At 38.5% G+C, this 12,316-nt stretch overlaps 1 protein-coding gene across 1 annotated transcript in view; it reads left to right on the plus strand.

Moving 5' to 3' along the window:
- Positions 1-355: 355 nt before the first annotated feature.
- Positions 356-12,316, plus strand: part of si:dkey-22o22.2 (neural-cadherin) — a 111,467-nt gene continuing 99,506 nt past the window's right edge. The window contains exon 1 of the mRNA XM_046847455.1: positions 356-1,492. Coding sequence (XP_046703411.1) covers positions 559-1,492 — 934 coding nt within the window. The 5' untranslated portion in view covers positions 356-558. The remainder of the gene's footprint in view (positions 1,493-12,316) is intronic.

Below are 12,316 nucleotides of genomic sequence, written 5' to 3' on the forward strand. Positions count from 1 at the left end.
ACTGTTTTAAACAGGGCTCCTTTATGCTTTATTGATGAGGAGGTCTGTTAGGTCCTAAAATCCTTTATCTTTTATGGTGTAAGTGAATACTGTATTGTTCTGTGTTTGTATTGTATAAAGCCATTATATTATAAAGAGCAAAGTAATTTGAGGACGTGACCGTTGAAAGGGGCGGGGCTCTACGTCTCTCAATGTGTATCAGCGGCGCCTAATCCAAACCTGTGGGAGGAGTTAAGGGTCTGCCGTCATGCGTTATGATTGGCTGAGCGATTGTGGGCTGGGCCGAGGACCACATGGAGCCTGAGCTGCTGAGGACCAGGGGATGCTGCAACTCAGAGTTGAATGATGCCGGTAGGAGAGACGCATAATACAAGTGTGTTTGCTTTTGAACAGTTGAATTTAAAGACAATTGGACTGTTGAATCTTAGATCTTTTAGAGAAAAAAATCTGTGTTTATTTTTTAATTAATATACACTAAATAACAAAGTTTCTCATTGATTTTCTTCATGCAAATCGAATGCCGTATCAGTATTAAAAGGTGACAGAAATACTTTAACCATGAAGATTCGTCGGCGAGAGATGAAACTTCTCGGATGTATGGATGCAGGGTTTCTTGCCTTTTTCATTTCGTTCTCGGTCGTGGCCGCAAACCCCGCAGCTTATTACGGGGAAGTTGAAGAAGACGCTCCTGTCGGCTCTATCGTTTTGCATGTCGGATGCAACGGGTCGATCTCAGAGGGACGCAGAAGCACTTTAGTCGGGGATGACGCCTCGGATTTCTCGCTTTTCTACTCGGGAAAAACGGGTTTCCTCTTGAAAACCGCTAAAAGTTTGGACAGAGAGCGCAAGTCGAGGTATGAAGTGAATGCACTTGTACCAGGGTGCGCGATAAACCGAGTGCATGTCGAGGTCCTGGATAAAAATGACAACCCGCCACAGTTCATCAGCCCAAGTGCAAACATAGAGATTGATGAATTAACGGCGGTAGGGACCGAGCTGCTCCGCCTAAGCGCACAGGACAAGGATACGGGGAGGAACGGTGCGATCACATTCGTCCCGTCTCAAAACCCGTACATACACGTGGTTCCTAAAAGCGGACAAGTGCTGCTAGTCCGGTCGCTCCACGCGCCCGGCAACCTGACGGTTCGGGTTCACGCGCGAGACAACGGAGACGCGGTGCTGCAGAGTGAACCTCTCCAGCTTCACATCGCAGTCACACGCGCGCGACTAACAGGCACCGAGACGAGGGCTGGAAGAAGAACGAGAGCCGTTTCTGAAGAGCTCAGCTATACAGTAGCGCTGTCAGAACACGCCGACGCAGGAGATGTGATCTTCACTGTCCCAGATCAGAAGTTTGAGGAGAAGCGTTTCGAGTTGCTGTCACAGGCAGCGAGTTCACCAGTGCGCGTGGAGAGAGAAACTGGACGAGTCTACATGATGAACAAGCTCACGTCCCCCATTCAGGTGCTGGTGAAAATCCTAAATGCAAGAGGTAAGACTGCACATCTGCCTTCTGTCTCCATGGCCATGGTGAAAAAATACAACTTGTTCTGAGCAACTGGAAAAAATAAATGGTAGCCCATCAGTGCCAACTGGTGAATTTTGGTAGAAATGAAAAACAGTTGAATTAACAATAAATGATTTGCAGGAAAACAATACAACAGTGAGATGTTTAGAAAAAGTGAAACTTTTATAGATCAGTGTAATAATATAGAAGCTGGAACATAACTTGCCAACTCACACAGATGGTCTACCAGTTTGGACCAGCTTCAGCTGCTGTTATCTAATCAGAATGGCATGGATTGTGCCTTAAAACTTCTTCTGCTACTATGCTACTGCTTTACTATAAAGCCTAATATTTGAATAAATGAAACAATCTATGGTATTATCAGAAGATTACATTTCACAAAAACATTTCATTTATTAGGTTTCTTTCTTTCCAGCAAAACAGTAAAGCAGGAGTGACACAATTGCAAAGTGTAAAATGAACTGGTATTTAAATGTGGTTTATACAATACAAAACCAATACAAAACACTGGCAAACACAGTACATCCAGATACAATAATGGACTAACATCCAATCAGCTACTTGTTACTATGCAGTTAGACATGGACCAATCCCATATTATCTGGGTATCACATACCTGATGCATGGTTTTAAAACTACTTGCATTCTGTAGGCTTTTGTTATATGATCCTTCAATGCTGCTTAAGTTAAGTGTGCTCAATAAACAGTTACGTTTGTCAAGAGTACACACTTTTAAAGCATACAATCTCCAGTAAAGCAGAGTGAGAATAGTGTCCAATCTGACTCAATATAAACAACATTTCAAAACAGTCTGTACATCTATACTGTATGCTTCCTAGAAATGTTTTCAAATATGTTTTTTTGCCATATATTTCACCCATTTCTAGATATACTGGTGACAAAAATACATTGTAAAAGCATGCTGTAATATAATTATCATAACAATAGCGTATGTATTATATTCTTCTCTACCTGCATTGTTGTGCAACTTAATACTGTACAACAAATACTGCACAGCTGCCTGACCTGTGTTGATACTCTTGATGATTATCAGACTATCATGATACATAGTTATGTAGATGCACTCTATTTATTATTTCATTATGCAGTCCAGGTATTTTATTTTGTAGCTGTTCCTGATGAGTGCTATACACTTGCTCTCATGAATTATAGTACTCACTGATCCAGTAAACAAATCATTTACGCCATATTAATTTAGGTCAATCTTTCATCTTTATCTGATAACAATTCGATTTTCATAAACTGCTAACGTTCTGATATTTGAGTCCTCTCAATGTATGAATTTTAGCATGACCTAGTCATTTTTAATGTTGTGGGAGATCTGTGTAACATGATGTAACACGATACACAGATGTTTTTCTACCATCCTAGCATTTTCTGTCTTAAAGTTCATAGGACAAAAAAGAAATAAAAAAATGCAGGTTGCCATGTTAACAAGAATTCACTAAATAAAGTGCTTCTGTTTTATAGGCTATCAAAAAAAGTTAGACAAAACACTTAAAATTCCCCCTAAACAGCAAATAAATGTCTTTTTTTTTTTGAAAACCTAACCATCAGCCATTATTATACATGTGTTTAAGAGCTGTCAGAGGAGGAGCTGTCAGCTATAGAAATAATAATATTTTTTAACTTCTATAAATGAGAGAGACCTGAAAGAGCTGTGTTATAGAAATTAAACAGCATCTGACCAATCAAAACGATGTATTCAACAGCAATAAATGTTAATAATATTGAGCTATATTTATGGTTAATAAGTGTTGGCTCCATCTGAGTGTGCTGCCAGTGCTGACACCTTTTTAAATCTGAACTGTTAATGTGCTACATCCAACACTTTCCTATTGCCTGGTGTTTTTTACACTCTCCTGTATATTGGGTTGGGGATAATCAATAGTAGATAATAAACTAAACACCATTTAGAATATAAATATTGAAATTTTTAATGCACAATTTTTTAAAAATTAAATTATTGCATAAAAATGCATTCTTTTAGAGTAAATCTAATTCAATGAGTATGTGGTGTTTATTTACTTTTTTAATTTAATAGATATTTTCTGTTTAGTTATTCTTTACTTTATTATAGTGGTTATATACTCCCAGTATTGATAGACAGAACATCAGAACAGTGCAGTCATGGCTACAGTCACTCCACTAATATGAATAAATCGTGACATGTTGGCTAAACTGATATAGGTTTAGTATAAATATTATGGTATAGGCAACTAATTGCGAGTGTAAGTTTGGATGAAGTAGTTTGGTTTATGTCAGACTTACTTTATTAATCAGGGCCTAAAGTGTAAGCCTACACTCACTGTTTGTTTGGATAAATCAGCAGTGTTTACCCATATAGAAATCATCAAGGGGCATGTGTGTCTCAAATTTGTGTGTCTCAAATACCTTCTCCAGACCAGCATATACTGTTTTTGTGTGGGACACAAAGGTTTATTTTTGCATGCCATGGCCATATGCGTCATTACGGGAGTTCAATTGACTTAGGCTGTGATTGCAGTCAGCGAGTTTTCAGAATTCAGAGGTTGAACAGGTTATGGCTCATGACAAGTTTACAAGAGAAACTCTGAGACTCTTAATTACGTATAATATCCGCCTGCCAGCTCATCAGTCTTCATATTTACCAAAATGTCAAGCAGTATATGTACATATAATTTGCTCGGTCTTTGATCTAGAACTAGCAATCAGTTTATTTCTTCTTCTATGTGCCAAACCTCTTCCATGGCACTTAGCCTTGCCTATATTGTAGTAATCATTGAGTTTAAGAGTGTTTGATAAGAGCTAAAAGTCTTTAGACTAAAAACATGATTTAGATACAACAAAGTTGTGCTGCCTTTTTCAATTCAATACATTTTTTTCGATACATTTTTAGATGTATAGCGCTTTTAACAATGAACATTGTCTCAAAGCAGCTTTACACAGATAATGTGGTTATAAAAATGAATAAGACGTTCTTTATATGTGTAAGTTTGTCCCTGATGAACAAGCCGGTGGCGACTGTGGCAGGGAAAAACAACTCTTCTCCTTTTAATTTACAAATGTACTGAAACAGAAAATATTTTTTTTTCCATTTTACATCAAAGCATGATCTTCAACTCCATTAGACCCATGTCACTGTAATTAAGTATTAATCATTCAGAATAATGAATGTATTGAGCTACAATAATGCCATTATATGGAGTGTGAAATAGGGGTATAAAAAAGGTTTGGCTCCTATTAATTTATATTTTTAGTTTTTTTTCAAAATATCATCTAAGTAACTTGCAATCATTCATTTTGAAAATCAAAAGTTTAATTAGATTTGGCCAAATCCAGTTTCAGATTAAAATTAAGCTAAATTCAAAGCAATACCATAAAATTTATATTTTTTCCATTTAAATAAAAAGTTTTATTGGTATGATTTCATTTTCATCAATGTAGTATTACACAGGTCTTTAATCTTTGGATATTGTTTAGCCCTCGTCTCTTACATGCCACTTTAAGATTAGTTTACAAAGATTTTTGATGTTGCTGGTTTGTGGGGTGGTCATATAGAACAGGCTTTACATTTTAAACACTGTATAACAGGACAGTGCCCTTAGCAATGTGGTGAGAACTCTCATTGGCCACAGGTTTACTTTGTTGTTTGCATCGTGCCTGCAAGATAGTCTCTCCAAACACACATTGTTAAAACAAGCCAACACACAAGACTTCTGGGAGGTAATTATATTAGAAACCATTGTATGTCTTAAATGTTACACAGTTTGTGTAAACACATGAATCGTGGTCGTTAATTTTTTTGTGTGTCTGGCATATCCAAATCTCCTACAAGACAATTTCTGTGCACGTATATATATGCGGTTACAGCTGGCAGACATGATGTGGTTGATTCACTCCAGTGTCAGATACCATTTAATTAACAAGCTGCTCATAGAAAGCAGGGGGTTAACAGTTTGTCCTGCTCCATTACCCGCACTAGCATTAGCATGCAATGTGCTTCTTCAGGACTTCAGGGCAGCCTTCTAATCCCCATAAAGACCATCCCTGTGGTGCCAGCATTGCCTTAGTAAACACTGATAATGGCTTGTATGCTGAATGCACAGAGGCTTCTCCATGCTGTGCTCCTACAAGCACTTTATTCACCCCCTCCAGGTAGCACAGCCCCCATGAAAGTTAGAAAATCCTTGCAAGGAAAAACTTATCTTTCCGGGAACGCAGAAAACACTTTGCATGAAGAGCTTGCCTGGGGTGACAATGGAAGGGAGGTTGGAGGCTGAGGAAAATATGTGATGAAAACAAAAACACTGAGACTGTGAAGGCAAATACAATAAAGAAAAAATATGCACATGTTCCTCTGAAATGAGCTCCGCATAAACAAATATGCAGAGTGAGTCCTTATTAGATTTGCATCTGGCTCGAAATAATCCATACTTTCTGAATGCTGATAAGATTCACACCATAAATAATCACCGCACATATTTATAGTTCGCGAACCACTGCAATTTGCTCATGCAGTTCCCGTCTGTTCTGTGCCTAGTTATCGTACATTATTATCTCCACTGTGGCAAGAGGTCCAGTGCACTGAGGAGGTTTAGTGGCAGGGCTCATATTCTAACAACAAAGCCTACATCTCACTCACCCCTCCTTGACAGTGTATAGTGCCCTTTCTGTGACTCAAGTCCCCAATTATCTTCCAATACTTCTTTCTGTCCCTAGCATCTCACAGATGTGGTAAGTGTACTGTGGGTATAATAAGGGCCACGTTCCCTATCGCCTCCCGCATACACTTATTCAATCAGACGAGTGCCTTTCTCATTGTGGCCAGCAAGAGCTGGAGATGTCTTCAGTTGTTCAAGAAGCTGTCAGCTTCCATTAAGTGCCCAGAACTTTCTGTGAAGCAGAAGCATCATACCACAGCAAAAAGTGGAGAAAGGATGGAACAAATTATTGCCCTTTTTACACCTTTTTTTTAGAGCAATAAATGGAGAACTGAATCAACTTTGTACAGTGCATGATGTTTGCAGCATGGCAAAATCTGGCTTAACATACAATGGCCATTTTTTCGTAGCAAAGCTCAACTTTCACACCTAAATCTATTTTATTGTATAAAAAAAAAACATTTTTTTGCCATGGCTGCTCATCAGGGATAAATGCACACCATTCACCTTAGCTATTAAATTCTGTAAAGCTGCTTTGAGACAATGTCTGTTGTGAAAAGCGCTATAGAAATAAACTTGACTCGACTTGACTTCATTGTCTGGTCAGAGTAACCAAGCCAGGTAGACATGTTGCACCCAGCTTCTGTTTATTCTCATGTCAATATAAACTTTAATTGACTGTGATATTGGATATTTTCTCTCAATAATCTGGATCACAAAATCTTGTGACCACTAGAAATAGAAATATGATGGTCTTATCATTAAATCAGTTCCAGAACTTTACATTGAACTATGATGTAGAAGGCATGGGAGAGAAAAGATACATTGATTAATTTTAGATGCTTAATTTACCAGCGCAATCAAGCAACTACTGGAAAAGCAATTATTCCAATAACATATGAAATACCATTTGTAAAACTTGGAAATTCTCTAATTTAGGTATGGCAATGAAGTTTAAAGTTGTATTCATGAGGTATGGTATTTAAATAGAGTGAGATCTATGTAGTATGAAAACTGAATGATTTTGCCTTTCCTGTATGTGTGAGACAGCCACGGGCAGCTGATTAAATGTGTCACTCACTCAGCCTCCAAGAAGATGCTCAACCACACAGTCATTCCTGGAGGATTATTTGGTTTATTAAGCTCCCTGGACACATGCACACAGCTTAAGCCTCCTTCATGGAAGATATGATGAAATTGTAAAGAGAAAAACAACTCATCGAAATAGAAGAAAAATTGAGCAAACTTGAATGTTCCCTGATGGTGTACCTTTCAGTGTCACATTTAGATGACAGAAGGAATGTTGGTGCCCAGAGGCTCTGCAGACCACCAATGTCTCATTAGATTTATTTAGTTTGTACAATTAGTTCTTCTCCCATCTGCTGTGTTTAGCCCGAGGACTGGCCTGTGTTCCTGTACTCACATTTTGTATAGACAGCCATTATAGAAATGTCCACAGGAGACTTCACCTCGTAGTGACGCACTCTGAAAATTATACCATTTTGTCTGTGCCTGTTGACTAGGGTGTAAGCATTAGGGTATTTGGAGGGGAGAAATGACTGCAGGATACGTCTTTGCAAAGAAGCAAACTGGTCTTTTTTGGTTGTAAATGAAGCCCTGGAGAGATGTTTGCGTCTCTTTGAATCAGTGTTAGTAGGAGAGCAGGCCAGACACAGTTTCAGGGAGGGTTGTGAACTGGTGGTGAAAACTGCAGGCAAAACCAGGCTCAGTGTGTGTGTGTGTGTGTGAGTGAGTGAGTGCGTGCGTGCGTGCGTGCGGCGTGTGTGTGTATGTGTGTATGTGTGTATGTGTGCAGTTTGTAGTTGCGTATTGTGATTGCCAGCAGTGAGGTGAGAGCTGTCAGTCAGGCAGACATATCAGCAGAGAATTGCGGCTGAGGCAAGAAGCAAGAGCAATTGCTCTTTTTTTTTTTTTTAAGGAAAAAAGCAACCTTGGTGAGCCCTACAGCACTGGTTTAAATGGCAACTTTAAAGTGGCCCTTTGTTACTTGTAAAGTCCTCTGCTGCACGTGAAGCGAGTTGTAATGTGTGTTCAAACCCAGTTTCATTTTGAGATCAATAAGACGTGTCTACATGGATACTGGAAACCAAGTGGAAGTCGTTTAGCAACCTTTAGCGATGTGCAAGTGTTTCTGGAGTTAATAAGCTATTTGAATTTTTATTTCAATTTTTATAACAACTGACACATTCGTGGGCTGCTAGTTTAATTTTGAAAACGTTGCTTTTTGTTATTAGTCAGAACCAGACCGTTCTCAGACACTGTGTTTAATTTTATTTTTTAATTTGTTAAGACACTGACAAGCCTTCTTCTTCATGCAACCAACCACACACCTGTAAATAAAAATATGTATTTATTGTGAATTGGATTTTATAAAGGTGGCAGAGCTGAGCATTATTCTGAGCTTTTTCAGTCTGGAGGTGGAGCTTATGTCAGGGCCCAGACAAACGTTAGAGAACAAAGTAGGTTGGAATTAAGAAAGATTTATTAACACTTTTTTATACTTAAAAAATGCCCAATATGACTTAGGCATTAACTACACACACTATATGCACACACACACACACACACACACACACACACACATACACACTCACTGGCCACTTTAATAGGAGCACCTGTTCCCCTGCTCATTCATGCAATAATTCCATCAGCTACAAGTCATGCGCTTCAGTTAATGCAGTTATGGTCACATTAAATATTAGAATGGGGAAAAAAGTGTGATCTCAGTGATTTTTGGCTTTGGCATAGCTGTTTGAGCCAGATGGGCTCCAACAGCTGATCTCCAGGGTTTTTCACACACAACAGTCTCTAGAGTTTACACAGTACAGTGCAGTGTCTTGTTGATAAGAGTGGTCTAAGGATGGCCAGATTGTTTAGGTACTAGTCGTACAGATGTGCTAATTCCCTCACATGCCCAGTTTTGTTTGTGTAAATTATTACATATTTATTATGTAGGTAATTATTTTTGCAAAAACATGGGGTGAGTGAGAAACTGTTTTGCAGAATCCCATCTTACACAATTTAAGGCTACGTGTTCTTAAAATCCTTTCTTTTGTTTCTCTTTGCTTGGCTGCTCAGTCACAGTCACTTTGTGATCTCATTGCCCACTTCCCCTCTTTTCTGTTAATTGAACTTCATGGCAGTGCAGCGGCCATCTTCTCTGTCATGTTATAATAGGTTATCGACAGGATGCACAGAGTGGCCCAGAGCAGTTTTAATGGTGAACTAGGACAAGGTCATCAGTGCTTCTCTTAGTCTGGGTTAAACTGCACTAAACCCAAAGCACACAGGGCCACCAGTGGTTTTTTATCTCAACTTTAAATTGGTCATGCTGGCTCAGATTTATTTTAATTTCTGTAGAGAGAGCAATGTCACTTTGTCTTTTTTATCCTCTTTTTTGGAAGTCACTTACTTTAATGCTAAAGAAAATTGCACTCTCAGTTTAAATGCACTGATCTGGGATTTCAAGAGCAACACCATTTATCTGTGTTGGCAGCTGGTGTTGTTAGCTGATTGAAGCTATATGAAAGAGATTAAAAATAATGTAAATGAACAACAGCCCTTTGGATTTCTCTTCCAACCCACTTTTATAAGATATCAATAAGAGGTGAATGTTTTTCCTCATATGGAAACTGTGACCACTGGAAACATGTTTTGCACCCTCTCTTGTTATATAATAGTCTCTAGACTTGTGACCTGTAGCTCTTGGTATTAGGGGATCAGCAGTCGAAATATGGAGTGCTGTTGTTCTTGCTTTTTTCAGAGTGAAATCTTTGTCATTGCATTTCAGGTTCCCTTGCCAATACGATTCATAGATAGATATTTTTGGTCCTGTTGGACTTTATATGTTTATATGTGTTTTATATGTTGTCCTCATGCTATTGAACAGTATGGTCTATTAACATGAATATTTTATAGGTTGGCTGATTTGTGAACCTACTGTTGTGTTATGGTTTGTGTGATCAGCATGTTTTCTCCCTCCATTGCAGCTGCAAAATGAGCCAAAGCACTGACTCTCAGTAATTAGGCAAGCTCTGTTTATGACTCACATCTGTGGTGTTTCTCTTATCTTTCTCTCTTTTTTTCTCTCTTTCTACTCTATCTGCTGAATGTTTGCAAGTGTCTGATTTTGGCGCAGCCACTTTAGGAGCCTTAGGAATAGGAACCAAGCACATACATTTTTAAGAATTAATTAGATCATTAGATATTTTCTTGGCGTGAATTTGGGCTGGAGGCCTTTCTGAATTCTTTTTGTGTCTCTGTTCTTTTTCTCTATGTGTCCTGGTGAGTAGGAAACAAATCAGCACCCTTTGTTCAATGTATTCTCTCTCATGCTGTGACCCACATACACAGCTTCTTGTAAAGAAAAACACCTGTTTCCAAGCCCTGAGCACACAACTTGGGACCCACCTGCATTATAGTCTGTAGCAGTCATAAACCAATACACACACATGCTTACATACATTTTAATCATATTAATTGCCATCGCTGAGAGTGTAACACCATCTGGCTGTTAGTGAGTCTATAGTCTATAGAGTTTATATCTCCCTATAGTTAGGGATCAGTGCTGGCAGGTGTGGATGTTGGTGTATGGTGGCATTACTGATAAAGTGTGAGCTAGAAAGGGGATGGAAAAATATCATCATATGCTGCAAAAGTTAGTTTTACAGAATTAAGACGCTAAACTTAGAATTATGTAAGCGTGGTAGTGAGAATTCCTTCTGTGTTATTACTGATTTCATACAGGACTGCATTATTGCCCTGAATGATCATTTGCATACTATTTTGCAGCACTCTCTTCCAAGAGGCACACTTCAAAGCGAGAAAACAAACTGCCAAAAGCAGGCTTTTTTTTAAAGATTTAAAGGCTACAAAAATCAATTAAGTAAATATGCAAACATCTTTTCGGTTTTTACACATCTGAAAATCAGCAGTATTAAATTGGAGGCTGTCTCTGAGAAGTGTGTAAAAGGAACACAGATAGGCTTATGAAGATTACATTTCTTCTTCAACCTCACAGAAAATACACAGGTTACTCTAAATTGTCACTAAATGTTCTAAATGTTTGTCTATGCGATATGACTTCTAAAGAACATGCATCCCATGTAATGTGTAATTACCACTTCCTGTGTTGCCAGGAAAAGCTCTGGATTCACTATGACCCTGGAAAATGACCATAACAGAAGAACTCAAACAGGTTATGTTTTTCTTCATCTCCTGCAAAGGGATGATGTGCTCACCTCAGGAAAATATATAGTGTTAAGTCAAGCTTTGGTTGACATTCTAGCTATAATTGGATGCACTTCTCTTTTCCCAGGGTTCATGCTAAACAAACAACTTGATGCTGGCTTTAAGCTCCTCAGCATGGGCGAGACAGGTCAGGGTAATTTATCTCACATTTCTGCCAGATGACAGTGTAATAGAGGGCAGTTAACCTACAGGCAGCTCATGTTCAAAAGAATAGAAAAAAAAGATGTGGTCTCCTTCATAAGTGCATACCGACAGCAATGTATAGAATGCAGCTTGCTTTCATATAATACAGTTTTAATAGGATTTGGAAGTGGACTTGGATTACATTGTCTTTGATTTTTGTTTGTAAAGAGAAAGGACTTTTAAAACAATTCTTGAAGGAATTTAACTGCTGATGAGGCCATATTCTTCATTCTCCCTCTTAAATGTCATTTTCCCTGTCTTAAATATTTTCCTTAATTTTTGTGATTGGCTATAGAAAGACAGGACCCACTCATATGACATACATTTTTAAATCATGTTCGATTAAGAGACTTTTCTTTTTTCTGAGCTGGGTTTCTTTGTTTCCTAAGTACCCCAATAACTTTTGATTATAGTTTTAGATTTCTGGCTCATTGATTGGTCACATGTTTTTTTAATCACCTTTCTGAAATGGAGTTCTTATGTTGTGTAGTCTCCATCAGGCTATAAACATTTTTAATGCTGACAGGAATCCCTGTCTCAGTACAGCCAGGACACCCAATCTGTGCCTGGTCTGAGGGAGCCAGATTGATTATTATAGATGTGTCTCAAGACCCAAAAGCAGCTCGGAGTGAGAGATTGTTCATGCAAGGTTGGAGTAAAGAGTAAAGGC

This window comes from Silurus meridionalis, chromosome 4 (assembly GCF_014805685.1).
Source record: "Silurus meridionalis isolate SWU-2019-XX chromosome 4, ASM1480568v1, whole genome shotgun sequence".
Lineage (NCBI taxonomy): Eukaryota > Metazoa > Chordata > Actinopteri > Siluriformes > Siluridae > Silurus > Silurus meridionalis.